The 19,222-nt window shown below is 44.1% G+C and overlaps 1 protein-coding gene across 1 annotated transcript in view; it reads right to left on the bottom strand.

Annotated features, from left to right (window-relative positions):
* The window catches only part of ANO4 (anoctamin 4), a 364,269-nt gene that overhangs the window by 282,909 nt on the left and 62,138 nt on the right, over window positions 1-19,222 (bottom strand). The window contains 3 exon segments of the mRNA XM_040415706.1: window positions 19,069-19,099; window positions 19,101-19,165; window positions 19,168-19,222. Coding sequence (XP_040271640.1) covers window positions 19,069-19,099; window positions 19,101-19,165; window positions 19,168-19,222 — 151 coding nt within the window.

The raw sequence follows: 19,222 nt of genomic DNA, 5'->3' as shown, positions 1-19,222 counted from the left end.
GGTGATATTAACTTCCTGTTTATGGCACATTAGTATATGTTAGGGTAGAAACTTTTCAAGATGGGTGGTGAACATGGCGACCATTTTGAAGTCGGCCATTTTGAATCCAACTTTTGTTTTTTCAATAGGAAGAGGAATTTCACAAGAAAAACAATGGTGTGCTTGGTTTTAACGTAACACATTTTTTAAGTGGTCAGAAACTTGTAAATAACTCATGAAAGAATAAAGTTACGTTAAAACCAAGCACACCATTGTTTTTCTTGTGAAATTCCCAATAAGTTTGATGTGTCACATGACCCTCTTCCTATTGAAAAAACAAAAGTTGGATTCAAAATGGCCGACTTCAAAATGGCCGCCATGGTCACCACCCATCTTGAAAAGTTGGATTCAAAATGGCCACCTTCAAAATGGCCGCTATGGTCACCACCCATCTTGAAAAGTTTCCCCCCTCACATATACTAATGTGCCACAAACAGGAATTTAATATCACCAACCATTCCCATTTTATTAAGGTGTATCCATATAAATGACCCACCCTGTATTATAAAAGTAGAGAAAAAAAAATTTGGAAATTTGCTATTTTTTCAAAATTTTTGGTAAATTTTGTATTTTTTTATAAATAAAAATGTTTTTTTTTACTCATTTTTACCACTGTCATGAAGTACGATATGTGACAAGAAAACAATCTCAGAATGGCCTGTATAAGTAAAAGCGTTTTAAAGTTATTACCACATAAAGTGACACATGTCAGATTTGCAAAAAATGGCCTGGGCAGGAAGGTGAAAACAGGCCCGGGGTTAAGACTATTTGCAAAGTTTTTTTTATTTTTTTTATTTTAGATGGTTTTAGATGGAGGCACATAGCCTTTAATGTCCATCAGTGAGTTTTCATGCAACAGTGGTCATCAAATGATGTCATGCTTGTCAACTATATTTCTAACTACAAACCAGCACACCTCTCTCCGGCATGATTAATAAAATAAACTATTATATGAAACAAAAGGAAAATGAGAAGGTCAACTGAGTCCCGAGTCATGTCTCCTCATTGAAATGTCCGCTTTAGTTTATGAATAGCTCGTAAATAGACTGTTAATTGCTGAGCAGAGAGAGAGAAAGACAACAGCGGAAGAGAAAGTACATCTGATACTGGGCATAGAAACAAAGCACGTGTGACCTGTAGAGCTGGGTATAGAATTACAAGTCACTCTTTTCTTCTCATTACAGTAACTTAATTATTGTGGAATTAAGTCACACAATGATCGGATTAAACATCATTCTGTATTAAAAATCATTTTTAATTGGCCTTATATAATAATCTAACTTTCTTTTTTTTAGCATAATTTTTATTAGAAAAAAGAAAGACAAATACGAATACACAAATTACCGTACCTTACAAAAATCCATTAACATTATTAGTTTTCTTCTTTTTCACCCAGTTTGCTCTAACCCCCCTTCCTTTCCCCAACCCTCCCTCCCAATTGCGATGCAACTCCTAACCCCCCCTCCCCCCTCCCCATCAACAGACGGAGAAGGGATCCGGGTTAGGAGGAAGCAAGGAAACCTAAAACTTCCAACTCCCCCATATCCTATTCCATTTCTCTTCAGCTTTACTTTGATTATATAAAATATTTTCATATCTCTTGAGCTTATCGACCAGATTTAACCATGTATGTACACTAGGTGTATTTTCGTGAGAACCAGACTTTTGTAATCAGGAGTCTCACCAAAAACATTATTTTGATTAAGAGGATCTTTTTACACTTGTGGCAATTAACCTGGTAAAGATCACCAAGTATCCAACATTGTATTGTAAACTGAATCATTACTTTCAGTTTTTGGGCAATATAGTTGTTAATTGCCCTCCAAAATTCTATCAATTCTCTACAGGACCAGAACATATGTCAATAGTCAGCTCCCAGTGAATCACACCAAGGACAATTAGAGGTATTTCTTAAACCACAATTGTTAAGGCTACTTTCACACTAGCGTTCGGAGCGGGTCCGTCTGATGTTTCATCAGACGGATCCGCTCCTATAATGCAAACGCTTGCATCCGTTCAGAACGGATCCGTTTGCTTAACTGTTTATTTCAGATCTGATTTTTCACTTCGGAAAACTCAGATCCGACAGTATATTCTAAACACAGAAGCGTTCCCATGGTGATGGGGACGCTTCAAGTTAGAATATACTGAGAACTGTGTACATGACTGCCCCCTGCTGCCTGGCAGGTGCTTCCAGGCAGCAGGGGGCAGACCCCCCCCCCCCCCCTCCTGTATTTAACTTATTGGTGTCCAGTGCGGCCCCCCCTCCCTCCCCAGTATTAATTGTAACCAGTGCGGCCCCCCTCCCTCTATATTCATCGGTGGCCAGTGCGGATATTAAATATGAGCAGTGCGGTCTCCCCCTCCCTCCCTCCCTCCCCAGTATTAAATATGAGCAGTGCGGTCTCCCCCTCCCTCCCTCCCCAGTATTAAATATGAGCAGTGCGGTCTCCCCCTCCCTCCCTCCCCAGTATTAAATATGAGCAGTGCGGCCTCCCCCTCCCTCTATTCATTGGTGGCCAGTGCGGATTCAAAGTATTGTGATCAGTGCGGCCTCTCCTCTCTCCCCCCCCCCATCATTGGTGGCAGCGGAGAGTACCGATCGGAGTCCCAGTTTAAATCGCTGGGGCTCCGATCGGTTACCATGGCAGCCAAGACGCTATTGCAGTCTTGGCTGCCATGGTTACTTAGCAACAAATAGAATCATTATACTTACCTGAAGAGCTGCGATGTCTGTGACCGGCCGGGAGCTCCTCCTACTGGTAAGTGAAAGGTCTGTGCGGCGCATTGCCTATAGACCTGTCACTTACCAGTAGGAGGAGCTCCCGGCCGGTCACATAGATCGCAGCTCTTCAGGTAAGTATAATGCTGCTATTTGTTGCTAATTAACCATGGCAGCCAAGACTGCAATAGCGTCTTGGCTGCCATGGTAACCGATCGGAGCCCCAGCGATTTAAACTGGGACTCCGATTGGTACTCTCCGCTGCCACCAATGATGGGGGGGGGGGAGAGAGGAGAGGCCGCACTGATCAGAATACTTTGAATCCGCACTGGCCACCAATGAATAGAGGGAGGGGGAGGCCGCACTGCTCATATTTAATACTGGGGAGGGAGGGAGGGGGGGGGGGCCGCACTGTTCATATTTAATACTGGGGAGGGAGGGGGGGTGGAGACCGCACTGCTCATATTTAATACTGGGGAGGGAGGGAGGGGGAGACCGCACTGCTCATATTTAATATCCGCACTGGCCACCGATGAATATAGAGGGAGGGGGGCCGCACTGGTTACAATTAATACTGGGGAGGGAGGGGGGGCCCGCACTGGCCACCAATAAGTTAAATACAGGAGGGGGGGGGGGTCTGCCCCCTGCTGCCTGGCAGCACCTGCCAGGCAGCAGGGGGCAGTCATGTACACAGTTCTCAGTATATTCTAACTTGAAGCGTCCCCATCACCATGGGAACGCCTCTGTGTTAGAATATACTGTCGGATTTGAGTTTCACGATGTAACTCAAATCCGATGGTATATTCTAACATAGAGGCGTTCCCATGGTGATGGGGACGCTTCAAGTTAAAATATACCATCGGATTGGAGAAAACTCCGATCTGATGGTATAATCCTGACTTTACATTGAAAGTCAATGGGGGACGGATCCGTTTGAAATTGCACCATATTGTGTCAATGTCAAACGGATCCGTCCCCATTGACTTGCATTGTAAGTCTGGACGGATCCGTTTGGCTCCGCACGGCCAGGCGGACACAAAAACGCTGCAAGCTGCGTTCAGGTGTCCGCCTGCTGAGCGGAGCGGAGGCCAAACGGTGCCAAACTGATGCATTCTGAGCGGATCCGCATCCACTCAGAATGCATTGGGGCAGTACGGATCCGTTCGGGGCTCCGCTTGTGAGAGTCTTCAAACGGAACTCACAAGCGGAGCCCCGAACGCTAGTGTGAAAGTAGCCTAAGCCATACTGGCGTGACGTATACTCTGTGTAAAATATTAAATTGAACTACCACGTGATTGAAGTTATGAGACACTAATCTTATGTTACCCACTATATTTTCCCAATCACCTAATTTAATCTTTGAACAATCCACTCCCCAAGCCCTTTGTCTGGGGGAGTGTGTATTATTAAATAGTGCTTCCAATAACAATTGATAAAGTTGGGAAATCTTGACCTTCCAAGGCCGACCTTCCCAAGTTTCCTATTAAATCATTCAATGGTGTCGAATTGTCTATCTCAAGCATAGACTTATCCATTACACTAAAAAGTGCAGAGCGTAACTGGAAATACCTAAACCAGGATAAATTATCTATATGTTCCCTTTGTGCCAACTCCAAGAAAGGAAGTATAACTCCATTCCTCACCACCTGTGCAACATAAAAAATATTGTTTTTTTGCCAATACTTATCCCCAGCTAAAGCGTCTAGTTCCTGTAGACAATGATTATGCCAAAGAGGCGTACAGCAAAGAGATCCCCTTATTCCCAACCATCCCTTTAATAGTAGCCCACGCTTTAATAAATAATTTCCTACACTTTCCATATTCCTGTTGGATAGTAGATAGCCAGCCGGACTCCAATAGCATAAACATATTATCATATGAAGTAACCAAGGTCCAACAAAGTAAACGTTTCTCCCATTGTGAAAAAAGCCATAGCTGTGCAGCTATAAAATAATCCTTGAAGTAGGGAAGATTTAGCCCTCCCTGCTCCATCGGTTTGTAGAGATACTCCAACTTTAGCCTTACCCGCTTTCTTCCCCAGAAAGTCATTAATGATTCTCTCAATTATTCTGAAGAATGTATCCTTAATCCATATTGGAGAGTTCCTAAGGACATAAAGGACTTGGGGTAATATCACCATCTTCACTAGGGATATTCTGTCAGTTCTAGATAAAGGAAGTCAAAGCCATACCATAATTTTGAACCTCAATTTACTATTTAAAGGAATCAAATTGAGCGATATGAAATCTCCAACCCTGGGAGATATCATCATGCCCAAGTATTCAAATGAATCTGCAATCTTTAACATACTCAGAGGACCATCAATAGAATATTCAGGTCTATCTACAGGCATAAGAGTTAATGTCTAGGCCCGAGACTGTACCAAAAGAGTTAACTATTCGGATAAGTTCTGGAAGAACAATATTAGTATGGTTTATAAAAAACAGGACATCATCTGCGTATAAGGAAATACGATCCTCTACTCCTAATGCCCCAAACCCTTCAATCCTAGTGTCTTGCCTAACCCTAGCAGCAAGAGGCTCAATATAAATATCAAAAATAATGGAGAGAATGGACATCCTTGACGGGTTCCTCTATTCAAGGAAAAACTCCTTGTCAGACTCCCATTGATGTTCAATCTCGCAATAGGGGACTTATACAAAAGCTTAATCATATTTATGAATCTAGTGGCAAATCCCATTTTCCCTAGGACCTTCCATAGGAACCTTCACTCCACCCTGTCAAACGCCTTGGAGGCGTCTAAAGACAGAATGGAGCCGGGAAGGGGGGGGGGGGGTGCGCGGAGGATTGTATATTCACATACAACCCAAGTAAGTTAAAGTGAAAACCTTTATTGGGAATTAACCCATTCTGATCTGGGTGTATAATTGATAAAATAACCTTGGATAAGCGTGTCGTCAAAATCCTTGAGAAGAGCTTCATATCGGTGTTCAGTAAGGAAATTGGCCTATATGACCCCATATCTAAGGGGTCCTTCCCTTTTTCAATATTAATATTAGTATAGCCTCTGTCATTGATTCTGGAAAAGTACCCTCCTCCAGTGATCCGATGAACACCTTCAAAAGATAAGGAAAAATAACCTCTCTATATTTACGATAGAATTCATATGGGAATCCATTGGACCCAGGGGAGGAGTTTCCAGAACATGCCTTCAGTGCTGCCTGTAACTCCTCTAGGGAAACATCTGAGTCAAGGAATTCACTTTGGGTTTCTGTTAGGGCTGGGAGAGAGATAGAATCCAAATAGGAGTCCATCTATTTATCTAGGATGACCCTATCTGACTTATATAATTCCGAAAAGTGCTTCAAAAACGTTTCCTTAATACATTCCTGATCTTCAATAATTATACCCTCTGGTGAACAAATACTGACTTTTTTTTGCTCCTGGTTAGAAATCACTCTCACCAGGAGTTTCCCTGGTCTATCCGATTCATAGAAGTATTTTTGTCCCTTAAAGAAAAGTTTCTGCTGGGCCTTTTCCAGAAGAAAGTCAGAATACGCCTGACTTGTATTCTGTATAATGTCTCTATTTACAGTTGTTTTATTCCTAGAGAATTCATTCATAGAAACTATAGCTGCTTCTTTTAAATCTCTCTCTTTCCTACCATATCCCTTTCTTAAATTAATTGATATTACTAAAAAAAAATACTCACCTCATATAGGCCTTTAATGCATCCCATACCAGTTGGATTTTCACAGAGTTGTAATTATTATCCCAAAAACACACCATCTCCTGTTTCAACAATTTGTGATTGTCCATTATAGAGATCCAATGGGGGGTTTAACCTAAATGGGGCTCTTTCCCCATAGTTATTATCCTCATAATGAATTCTAGAGAAAGGGGTACATGGTCCAATAAAGACCTGGCCTCATATTTCATCTGTCTAATATGTTTCAAATAGTTTTTGTATATCAGGGCCAAGTCTATCCTGGACATGGAATTTCCAGCCTTGCTTATACAAGAATATACTCTTTTGCCCTTTCCCAAAAATCCCCATATATCCACAAAGCCCGATTCCTGACAGAAGCGTGCTAAAGGGGACCCTTGGGCGGGGATATGTATATCTCCACCCATAGATATCCTCTCCGTCTCTGGATTAATAACGCTATTAAAGTCCCCGATAACTAACGAGAAGCAGTCAGGCTATCGATCCATAAATGTTAATAAACAATTGCGTACATATAAAGAAAAGGGGGGAGGAATGTAAATAAAAGCCAAAATCCATAATCTTTCAAGATGCTTTCCATAAAGAAAAACAAATCTCCCATGCATATCGATAGAGTATGCCTCACAGACAAAATCAATCCCTTTATGAATTAAAACTGTAACTCCTCTAGAGTAGCTAGTAAAGGTGGAGTGAAAAGTCTGCACAGCCCATCCCCTACTGAACCGCAGAGCCGACTCCTCAGTGAAGTGGGTCTCCACCAAACAATTGCTGGTAGATGTCTCTGAACCAGGTTCGAGGATCGCCTGTCTTTTTATGTTATCATTAAGACCCTGAACATTCCAAGTAAAAATTCCAGCTGTCATCCAATTGAAGTTCCCATAGTAAGGAGATCCTCACAATTCCAAACCCCCACCCTCCCCCGTCCTAGGAGAATCATCACAACCCATCTCACAAACCCTCCCCCCAAACTTCCTGATTCGACACATTCTTGTAACAAATCTCTCAACTAAGACCACCCCTCCCCCTGTTCCCCCCCCCCCTCAATATCACCACAAAAAGAAAAGGAAAATAAATAAATAAACGTGCAAAAGAGCTGCTCAGATAATATTCTAATCAAGTGAAACAAAGGGTTAAGGACGGCTCACCTCCGATTTAAGATGGCCAGGTGCACCAAACAGGTGTTGTACCCAATCACCAAAAAACAATAGTAATAACAATAGAATGGGCACTCATATATCCAGTTCACAAGATAGGCAAAGCGACTCAAGCAATATATTAATAATATATAAATTTATTAGTTTATTTAAGACAGTATAAAAGCGGATGGGTAGCGGTAATATTATAACCATACGCAATAAGCAATGAGACCTAACCAGAGCTGTGTCCCCAATTCAAAATGTCTAAAATTCACATAAAATATATTAAAAAGGCAATTTATCCTTCACATAAAATATATTAAAAAGGATAAATTGCCTTTTTAATATATTTTATGTGAATTTTAGACATTTTGAATTGGGGACACAGCTCTGGTTAGGTCTCATTGCTTATTGCGTATGGTTATAATATTACCGCTACCCATCCGCTTTTATACTGTCTTAAATAAACTAATAAATTGATATATTATTAATATATTGCTTGAGTCGCTTTGCCTATCTTGTGAACTGGATATATGAGTGCCCATTCTATTGTTATTTCTATTGTTATTAATATTCTAATCAAGCCAATCTGTCACAGACTCCGGAGTGTAAAAAAGGTGAGATCCACCATTGGATTTAATCTGCAGTTTCGCTGGATAGACAAACGAGTACTTAATGTCCTTTTCTTGCAACCACTTTTTAACTGCCATGAAGGTGCATCTCCTTTCCTGGATCTCTTTAGAAAAGTCCAGAAAAAAGGACAATTTACTCCCATTGTATAGAATGGGGGACACTGTCTTGCCCTCCTCAGAATCATATTTCTGTCTCATGAAACAAAAATCTTCGCAAGTAGTATCCGTGGCTGCCTTCCAGGAATTGGTTTGCCCCCGGGGACCCAGTGCACCCGTTCCAACATAAATAGTGAAGAAAAATATTATTTTCCAAAATTCTCCTTAATTAAAGTCTGTATCATTTCAACCGCGATTTTTCCCTCAGCACCGTCAGGTACGCCCAGAATTCTTACATTGCATCTCCTCGACCTGTCCTCCAAATCCACCACCTTTTTTTAAGAGTGTTTACATCTGTCCTCAACATGGAGATTTCAGCTTTAGACGTTTTAGCTTCATTCTCCAAGACCCCAACAGATTTTTCTATAGTTATAACTCTATCTTATATTTTAGTAAGATCATCTCTTATCAGGGACACATCTATCTGAATCGTCCCAAGCCGCGTCAAGATGTTCTGTATTAGTTCTCCATTATTGTTAAACGCAGCCAAGATTTCTTTTAATGGGGTATGTTGCGCAATCGGCAGATCATTTAAATCTTCCTTCTCCGCCCCCTCATCCTGAGGACCGTAGTCCAGTACTTCTTCCAATCTGGATCCAGCATTTTTTGGGGTATTTAAATCAGACATTCCTTTTTGTCCTGCCCTTGTGATTACATTTGGAGATTTTAAAAATTGATCGATTTTAGGCGATACCAATGGCTTCTGTACCATTTTTGAAGACGAATAGTCCGCAGAGCGCCTGTTTTGCTTAGAGGCCATTTTTCTTTTCCTTCTCTGCTTCCCTTCCCCTATGTATGTATATATTTTTTCCTTTTTCTTTTCTCATTCTTTATTCTCCCCTTTTCTCCTTTTTTTCCTTTTTCCCTTTCCTTCCCCCTTTCCTTTTTTTTATTTTCATTTATGTTTAATAAATTATTCGGAAGAGTTCTCCTCTATATAACTCACTCCTCCGTTGATATTAGGGAGCAGAAAGAGGGGAGAGAAGTCCTGGAGGCAACACAAGAGAGTCCAAAAACAACAGAATCAAACCAGACCCGCTTTAACAGGTCTCCACTCTCTTCTCATAGTAAGCAAAAAGGTCCGCAATAGTTTGTCTCGATCAGCCCCACCACAAATTAAGTAACAGGGGAAAAAAAAAAGTTAAGATCCAGGGCAAGCTGTAATGAAGTGCTGACATACATATAGCTCTTACCAGCAGAGAGGAGAAGGAGGGGGACGGAGGTCACAACGAAGGTGGATTAAGCCAGGGAGAAGCATGGAAGCAGGGGTGGACAGGAGAGACTCAGGTCTGGACCTTCAGGGCTTGCAGGGAGCGGGGTAAGGAGAAACAAGGGGAACACATAGACGCCCAGGACCGCTCCAGGACAAGGAAGACCATCTGACCGAAGCGGCAGCACCCTGACAGTTTATCCATCTAGCCCGGAGCAACACCTCCGGCACTCCAACACAGGCAGCTCTATCACATGGAAACGACGGAGCTTGGCGTGGCAGATAGGGAGAGAGGAGGAGAGGCGCAGCGCAGCTCCTCCTACGCCATCACGTCATCCCCATCCCCACAATAATCTAATTTTCTGAGATACTGACTTTTTGGCTTTCATTAGCTGTAAGCAGTAATCATCAACATTAAAATAAATAAATACTAGATCACTGTGCGTAGTGAATCTATATAATGTATGAGTTTCACTTTTTGAACTGAATTACTGAAATAAATGAACTTTTCACAGTTATTCTAATCTATTGAGATGCACCTGAGATGCCCCCTCACAATTGTGTGACAAACTGCCATTTGCCACTGGGCATTGTAGAGGACTTATGGCTAGCCTCCTGCCCTACGACTATGGCCCCGGGACATATTACCCTTCAAGAACAGAACTATGCCGCATGTCTGGACTGTTCTTAGGACCGAACGCGGTCAGCGGTGTATACTAAAGAATCTATGGAACTGTTTTGGGCAGGAAATTGTGCTTGCGGTCGGTCATAAAGGACTTCCACTAAACTTTTGATCCGCTGGAGGGATTTGTGTGATTTTTGGAAGTGTTTATGTTTGATGTAAGCTGAGTTTAAATATGTAATTTTTATGGAGATGGAATGTATGGTTTTAAAGTTACAGTGTATGTTTAAAAACTGTATTTTTACTGTCTGTGATAGTTATGTTAATCCATAATTATATCACAGACAGAAGAGAGGATTTTGTGTATTTGGGTGGGGATTCCTCTCCTATTGTTCCCGCATGTGTATTGGTGATCTCCCTTTGTCGTAGGAGATAATTGAATTGCACTTCGGGTGTCTCCAGGCAGAGAGGAGGAGACCATGATGCATTGTGGGGACCTGCATAAATACGGGCGGGTAGCCCTCAATAAAGAGTTCATGTTCAGCTCAGTTCATGTTTTTCTAACCCTTCAAAACGCAGCCTCGTCTCGTTATTGGAGGGAATTGCTGTATCACGCTGGGGATTGCTATGCTCTGCATATTCCCTGGAGGAGAGATCTTTCCCACACGGTCCTGAATGCTGGAGGTTCATTCAGGGTGGAAGGAAGACGGCGCGGCTCCAGTTAAGCTACGGCGGTTGTGGAGTCTGAGGTGGTTGTGGTGTCCAGTGCGGTGCTTGTGGTCCTCGGTTCAAGCTAGGAAGCGTCCATTAACGGAAGCGGATCCGTTACATTGGTGGCAGCAGTGGGATGGCTTCCCTAGTGCGAGGAGCAGCATCCTGGGAACACCAAGCAAAACTGGACTATTGGTATAGTCACGTACGGTTTGACGCTATGCTGAAGAGGCGGTTGGCTATCTACGGGCCCCACCTAACCTAGGAAATTGTACCGGAAGTGAGGAGAGAACTGGCGGAGTATCTGCAGCAGGAAGCAGAATATCGGGCAGAGATGGCAAAGTATTCCGTCCCTGCGCCCCAGCAAAAACGTGAGTTACAGGGGGCCGAAGGTGTCGTCCTTCCCCCCCAGCGGCAGTGTGTACCCCAGGGGGCCGAAGGTGTCGTCCTTCCCCCCAGCGGCAGTGTGGACCCCAGGGGGCCGAAGGTGTCGTCCTTCCCCCCCAGCGGCAGTGTGTACCCCAGGGGGCTGAAGGTGTCATCCTTCCCCCCCAGCGGCAGTGTGTACCCCAGGGGGCCGAAGGTGTCGTCCTTCCCCCCCAGCGGCAGTGTGAGCCCCAGGGGGCCGAAGGTGTCGTCCTTCCCCCCCAGCGGCAGTGTGAACCTCAGGGGGCCGAAGGTGTCGTCCTTCCCCCCCAGCGGCAGTGTGAACCCCAGGGAGCTGAAGGTGTCCTCCTTCCCCCCCAGCGGCAGTGTGTACCCCAGGGGGCCGAAGGTGTCGTCCTTCCCCCCCAGCGGCAGTGTGTACGCCAGGGGGCCGAAGGTGTCGTCCTTCCCCCCAGCGGCAGTGTGTACCCCAGGGGGCCGAAGGTGTCGTCCTTCCCCCCCAGCGGCAGTGTGTACCCCAGGGGGGCCGAAGGTGTCGTCCTTCCCCCCCAGCGGCAGTGTGTACCCCAGGGGGCCGAAGGTGTCGTCCTTCCCCCCCATCGGCAGTGTGAACCCCAGGGGGCCGAAGGTGTCGTCCTTCCCCCCAGCGGCAGTGTGAATCCCAGGGGGCCGAAGGTGTCGTCCTTCCCCCCCAGCGGCAGTGTGAACCCCAGGGAGCTGAAGGTGACGTACTTCCCCACCAGCGGCAGTGTGTACCCCAGGGGGCCGAAGGTGTCGTCCTTCCCCCCCAGCGGCAGTGTGAACCCCAGGGAGCTGAAGGTGTCGTCCTTCCTCCCCAGCGGCAGTGTGTACCCCAGGGGGCCGAAGGTGTCGTCCTTCCCCCCCAGCGGCAGTGTGAACCCCAGGGAGCTGAAGGTGTCCTCCTTCCCCCCCAGCGGCAGTGTGTACCCCAGGGAGCTGAAGGTGTCGTCCTTCCTCCCCAGCGGCAGTGTGGACCCCAGGGGGCCGAAGGTGTCGTCCTTCCCCCCCAGCGGCAGTGTGAACCCCAGGGAGCTGAAGGTGTCCTCCTTCCCCCCCAGCGGCAGTGTGTACCCCAGGGAGCTGAAGGTGTCGTCCTTCCTCCCCAGCGGCAGCCTGTGTTTCAGGGAGAGGAGCGAAGCACCCTCTCTCCCCAGCGGCAGCTTACCCTAACAAGGGGAGACACCAATCGCCCAGACGGCACAGATGGGACCGTGGTCTCTGCGCCTGACCTACCGGGATGCTGGACAGCCTGTCCAGATCCCCCACTACCCTCACCAGGACAACAGGAGGAGGGGGTGAGTACAAATTCCCCTCCCCAGTTAACTCCTAACGTGGCCTCAGGGTTAACAGAGGCGATGTTAACCCCTGTTGACTCCCATGTTCCTCTGGCTACTGAGCCGGACTATGGTCTCAGCACCCCAGCAGAAGAGCTGACAGCTGGGCAGAGTGCAGTCGGCCTCTGCCCTCCCTCAAGTCCCCACAGCATGTTGCCCCATCACCACAGCAAAATACCCAGGTGCAGTAACTGTTTCTTGTGGGTGGGTCACCCTTGTACCTGTTTGTTGTGGGTGGGCTACTCGGGCATCTGGTTACTGTGGGTTGGTGGATCGACTAACGGAGGCACTGACCGACAGAAGGTCAGGTGCCTGGTTAGTCTTCCCCCCAAAGGGGAGATGTGTGACAAACTGCCATTTGCCACTGGGCATTGTAGAGGACTTATGGCTAGCCTCCTGCCCTACGACTATGGCTCCGGGACATATTACCCCTTCAAGAACAGAACTATGCCGCATGTCTGGACTGTTCTTAGGACCGAACGCGGTCAGCGGTGTATACTAAAGAATCTATGGAACTGTTTTGGGCAGGAAATTGTGCTTGCGGTCGGTCATAAAGGACTTCCACTAAACTTTTGATCCGCTGGAGGGATTTGATTTTTGGAAGTGTTTATGTTTGATGTAAGCTGAGTTTAAATATGTAATTTTTATGAGATGGAATGTATGGTTTTAAAGTTACAGTGTATGTTTAAAAACTGTATTTTTACTGTCTGTGATAGTTATGTTAATCCATAATTATATCACAGACAGAAGAGAGGATTTTGTGTATTTGGGTGGGGATTCCTCTCCTATTGTTCCCGCATGTGTATTGGTGATCTCCCTTTGTCCTAGGAGATAATTGAATTGCACTTCGGGTGTCTCCAGGCAGAGAGGAGGAGACCATGATGCATTGTGGGGACCTGCATAAATACGGGCGGGTAGCCCTCAATAAAGAGTTCATGTTCAGCTCAGTTCATGTTTTTCTAACCCTTCAAAACGCAGCCTCGTCTCGTTATTGGAGGGAATTGCTGTATCACGCTGGGGATTGCTATGCTCTGCATATTCCCTGGAGGAGAGATCTTTCCCACACGGCCCTGAATGCTGGAGGTTCATTCAGGGTGGAAGGAAGACGGCGCGGCTCCAGTTAAGCTACGGCGGTTGTGGAGTCTGAGGTGGTTGTGGTGTCCAGTGCGGTGCTTGTGGTCCTCGGTGCAAGCTAGGAAGCGTCCATTAACGGAAGCGGATCCGTTACAGTAGCATAGCATAGTGACAGACCCACTGATTTCAGCGGGCTTTCACTTTTGGACTTCAGTACTTTATTAATACTGACAGGGTGAACGCAGTGCGCCAGCGCTGTGAGAGGAGATGAGTCCGATGAGACTCATGGTCTGCCCTCGCGACCTCCTGCCCATGGCTGTCAGCTTAGTTTCTTAAGCTTAACATGAAAGAAACCTGCCATTGGCAGGATACAGGGTAAGGCGGGGCCACAAGTCTCATCGGACTCATCTACCCTCATAGCGCTGTCACGAGTTGTGAGGTTCGCCCTGTCAGTACTGATAAAGTACTGAATTTTAGAACAGACGTGACAGCCAGCTGAAATTAATGGGTCTGTCACTATACTATGCTGCCCTCAGTTACAGCAGCATACTAGAGCTGACAGGTTTCCTTTCTGTTAGTGAAAACCAAATAGTTACACATATCCTTTTTTATAATCTCTTTTTATTTTATGATTAGAAATGTTGTTATTCTATTTCTGAACATGAGCCTGAGCTAATGTTAACAGCAGTTAGAGATATGCTTTACAGCAGCAACCATGAACAGGAGGGGACCTCATTGATTTCTATTGGAGAGTCAAGAGGGAGTAGGTAAGCTGTGACATTTTGAATTGTGGACATTTTGAATGGTGGATCCTGTGTTATCTATATGGAGGTGTTATCTTTCATTCTAATCCTGTCTGTAATGATAGAGGCACCTATATTAGACTTAGTGGGTCAGCACGAAAACTGCAGGATTTTAGCATTTTTTAAAAGGATAACTGTCATATTTTTTTTTTTATTTGCTAGTTTATTAGAGCTAGGCCTGAGTTAGTCTGTCAATGATTGCCAAAAGATCTGTAATTACCTTATAATAACAGCTTTCATTAATGTCTCCTGTCCCTTTCCACTGCTCCCTTAAAAGACCGTTGCTATGGCTTGTCTGTCTCCGGCTAGGAAAACAGAGGGGCGGTCCTTCACACTGCATGCCTGCTTTAGGCTTCAGAGTGAGGAGGCGTGTCTCTCAGTAATCCAATCTGATTGGCTGGCAGGAAGCTGCTGGCTACAGCAAGTTTGTATGTGACCTGAGGGAATGCAGTTTTGGCCTCAGAGAACTGGCAGAGGAGCCAACTTGAGAAGATCCTCATAATGTAGGATTCAAAACAGCCGTAACTAAGGGGAAAACACAAGGAAAACAGTGGTATGTGAAGAAACTAAAGATCGCTTTATGCATAATGCTGCTGCAGCAGTAACATATGCTAAAATAGATTTTTTTAAATGAAAATATGAAAGTTAACCTTAAATATTGTGACATGGAAAATTAAAAATAATATCACCAAAGTTCTTATAAAAATGTGTTTAACCACTTCCAGATCGGGCAGTTTTCACCTTCCTGACCATTTTGCAAATCTGACATGTTTTGCTTTATGTAGAAATAACTTTGTAATGCTTTTACTTATCCAAGTGATTCTGAGACTGTTTTCTCGTGACACATCATACTTCATGGTTAGTGGTAAATTTGGGTTTACCTTTATTTATAATAAAAATCCAAACTATACAGAAAAATTAGCAAAAATTACCAATTTTTTAAGGTTAGAATTTAAAGGGGTTGTCTCATCATGGACAATGGGGCATATCCGCCTAGAATATGCCCCCATTGTCATATAGGTGTGGGTCCCACACCTATATCGAGAACGGAGACCCGCAAGATGAAACGAGGGCGCACCTGTGCATGCGCATCCGCCCCATAGCGGGGGTACGCTCCCATTCACTTCTATGGGGAGCGGGCTTGGTGGTGGCCGGACCGGAGTCCACCAGCCACCAACTTGTGGGGCTCCGATCTCGATATAGGCGGTGGGACCCGCACCTATAAGACAATGGGGGCATATCCTAGCGATATGCCCCCCATTGTCTATGATGAGACAACTCCTTTAAGACAGTCATACCTTGTAAACATCATTTTATTAGGACATTAGAAGGCTCAGAAAGTTATTTTTCTAATTTTAAAGAAAATGTACCAAACTGACTTTTTAAGGACCAATTCAGTTTTGAAGTGACTTTGAGGGCTAACTTAATAGAAACCACTGATAAATGACATTTTAAAAAGTACCACTCCTTAAAACTATTTTTAGAACTGATTTTAGAAACTTTTTTAACCCTTTAGGTGTTCCACAGGATTTTCCATCTTAATCTACAGTCGTGGCCAAAAGTTTTGAGAATTACATAAATATTGGAAATTGGGAAAAGTTGCTGCTTAAGTTTTTATAATAGCAATTTGCATATACTCCAGAATGTTATGAAGATGATCAGATGAATTGCATAGTCCTTCTTTGCCATGAAAATTAACTTAATCCCCAAAAAAAACTTTCCACTGCATTTCATTGCTGTGATTAAAGGACCTGCTGAGATCATTTCAGTAATTGTCTTGTTAACTCAGGTGAGAATGTTGACGAGCACAAGGCTGGAGATCATTATGTCAGGCTGATTGGGTTAAAATGGCAGACTTGACATGTTAAAAGGAGGGTGATGCTTGAAATCATTGTTAACCATGGTGACCTGCAAAGAAACGTGTGCAGCCATCATTGCATTGCATAAAAATGGCTTCACAGGCAAGGATATTGTGGCTACTAAGATTGCACCTCAATCAACAATTTATAGGATCATCAAGAACTTCAAGGAAAGAGGTTAAATTCTTGTTAAGAAGGCTTCAGGGCGTCCAAGAAAGTCCAGCAAGCGCCAGGATCGTCTCCTAAAGAGATCAGCTGCGGGATCGGAGTGCCACCAGTGCAGAGCTTGCTCAGGAATGGCAGCAGGCAGGTGTGAGCGCATCTGCACGCACAGTGAGGCGAAGACTTTTGGAAGATGGCCTGGTGTCAAGAAGGGCAGCAAAGAAGCCACTTCTCTCCAAAAAAAAATCAGGGACAGATTGATCTTCTGCAGAAAGTATGGTGAATGGACTGCTGAGGACTGGGGCAAAGTCCTATTCTCCGATGAAGACTCTTTCCGATTGTTTGGGGCATCTGATAAAGGCTTGTTCGGGAGAAGAAAAGGTGAGCGCGACCATCAGTCCTGTGTCATGCCATCAGTAAAGCATCCTGAGACCATTCATGTGTGGAGTTGCTTCTCATCCAAGGGGAGTGGGCTCACTCACAATTTGCCCAAAAAACACAGCATTAATAAAGAGTGGTACCAAAACACCCTCCAACGAGCAACTTCTCCAACAATCCAACAACAGTTTGGGTGAAGAGCAATGCATTTTCCAGCACGATGGAGCACCGTGCCATAAGGCAAAAGTGATAACTAAGTGGCTCGGGACCAAAACGTTGACATTTTGGGTCCATGGCCTGGAAACTCCCCAGATCTTAATCCCATTGAGAACTTGTGGTCAATCCTCAAGAGGCGGGTGGACAAACAAAAACCCACTAATTCTGACAAACTCCAAGAAGTGTATATGAAGAATGGGTTGCTATCAGTCAGGAATTGGCCCAGAAGTTGATTGAGAGCATGCCCAGTCGAATTGCAGAGGTCCTGAAAAAGAAGGGCCAACACTGCAAATCTGACTCTTTGCATAAATGTCATGTAATTGTCCGATAAAAGCCTTTGAAACGTATGAAGTGAGTGTAATTATATTTCACTACATCACAGAAACAACTGAAACAAAGATCTAAAAGCAGTTTAGCAGCAAACTTTGTGAAAACTAATATTTGTGTCATTCTCAAACTTTTGGCCACGACTGTACTTTTTGTGTAGCAAATCAAGGGTTAAACAGCAAAAAAAAACTCAATATTTATTACCATGATTATCCAGGTTTCAAAAGATACCCCATATAACTGCTGTGTGGGCACACCGCAGGGCTCAGAAGGAAAGGAACTCCATATGGTTTTTTGGAGGGCAAGATTCTGCCTGAAGAATATGTTTTTTTATTTTTCTCTTGATAAGCTATGTGATGGATTTTTTTTATTTTGCTTTTGGAAGGAGGATAAAGAAAAGGCAGCACTGCTTTTGGGGTACACCGTGCACTGTGGGGGAAAAAACAACATGTTACCTTTATTGTGCTGGTCAGTACGATTACAGAGATGCTAATTATTTTTTATTTAATTTTTGTTTGTTTTGCAATTTTTACACAATAAAATCATTTTTGAAAAATAAAATCATGTTTTTGTGTCTCCATTTTCAAAAAGCCATATCTGTATCGTAATTGTCTTGTGTGGGGGCTTTGATTTTTTGCAGGATAAGGTGACGTTCTCATTGGTACCATTTTGGGGTACATACAACTTTATTATTTTTTTATGGTGTTCACCTGACATGGGAGATCATGTGATTGTTTTAATTAAGCTGGTTGTTATGGAAGCGGCGATACCTAATATCTCAATATTTATATTTTTTCTATTTTTTTTATAATAAATGGGTTAGATGAAGGGAAAGATTTTTTAACTTTAAACTTTTATTTTTTATAAAAACCCTTTTTTTATTTTACACTTGTGTCCCCCATAAGGTCATGCCAAGACCTTTGGGGGGCATTTAACATAACTTTTTTTTTATTGCTGATTTCTCTGTGCAGACTCCTGACAGTCACATGGAAGTGGGTAGAATTCTGGCCCTGGGACCAGATCAGGAAGTGGCATTGCATTCTATCTCTATACACAGTGCTCATTGTGGCCTGTGTATAGAAGGATATGGAAGTCAGGGATGGGTGAAAAACTGCGCCAGCCTTCTCTATGGGGGGCCTTGCTGTCACTGACAGCGGGCTCCCCCTCCAGCAGCTGCACAATTAGCGTGTAGGTCTGATCTCTGTACAGATGTTTTTAAAACATCCGTGCAGAGTCCGACCACCCAGAAGTATATAGTCTATGAGTGGTCGGGAACTGGTTAACAGAAAAGCTTGATTTAAATAATAGGTCATTTTCTGATGATGCATTCCTTTAATGTCAGTGAAACTTTTAATTTTGTTTGTGACTGAGACGGCATGTAAATACAGTTTTTGTCACAATTGTTTAGTATTAGCTTTAAATGAATCAAGTACAAAGATGGTAGGTCTAGTTATGAAAACTGCTTCAGGGGTAACACCTAAATGTGGACAACCCCTCCACTTTTTCTCAATAGCAGTTCCATACATGAGTAACCAACACTACTCATATCAAGTACCATAGTACAGGTCTATGAAGAAATATAAAGCCTTACCCCGATTAGCTTCTGAGTCTTGACTTAGAGTTATCTTAGCTGCTGCTGCAAGGGACTGCAGGAATAATGGACAGGGAGGTTGGACATGACAAAGATCTGATAAATCCAACTGTGTAAGAAAGGAGCAAGACATTGGAGCTGCTGGGACTTCAGG

Source organism: Bufo bufo, chromosome 1, assembly GCF_905171765.1.
Source record: "Bufo bufo chromosome 1, aBufBuf1.1, whole genome shotgun sequence".
NCBI lineage: Eukaryota > Metazoa > Chordata > Amphibia > Anura > Bufonidae > Bufo > Bufo bufo.
This window is presented reverse-complemented; position numbering and strand designations above follow the sequence as displayed.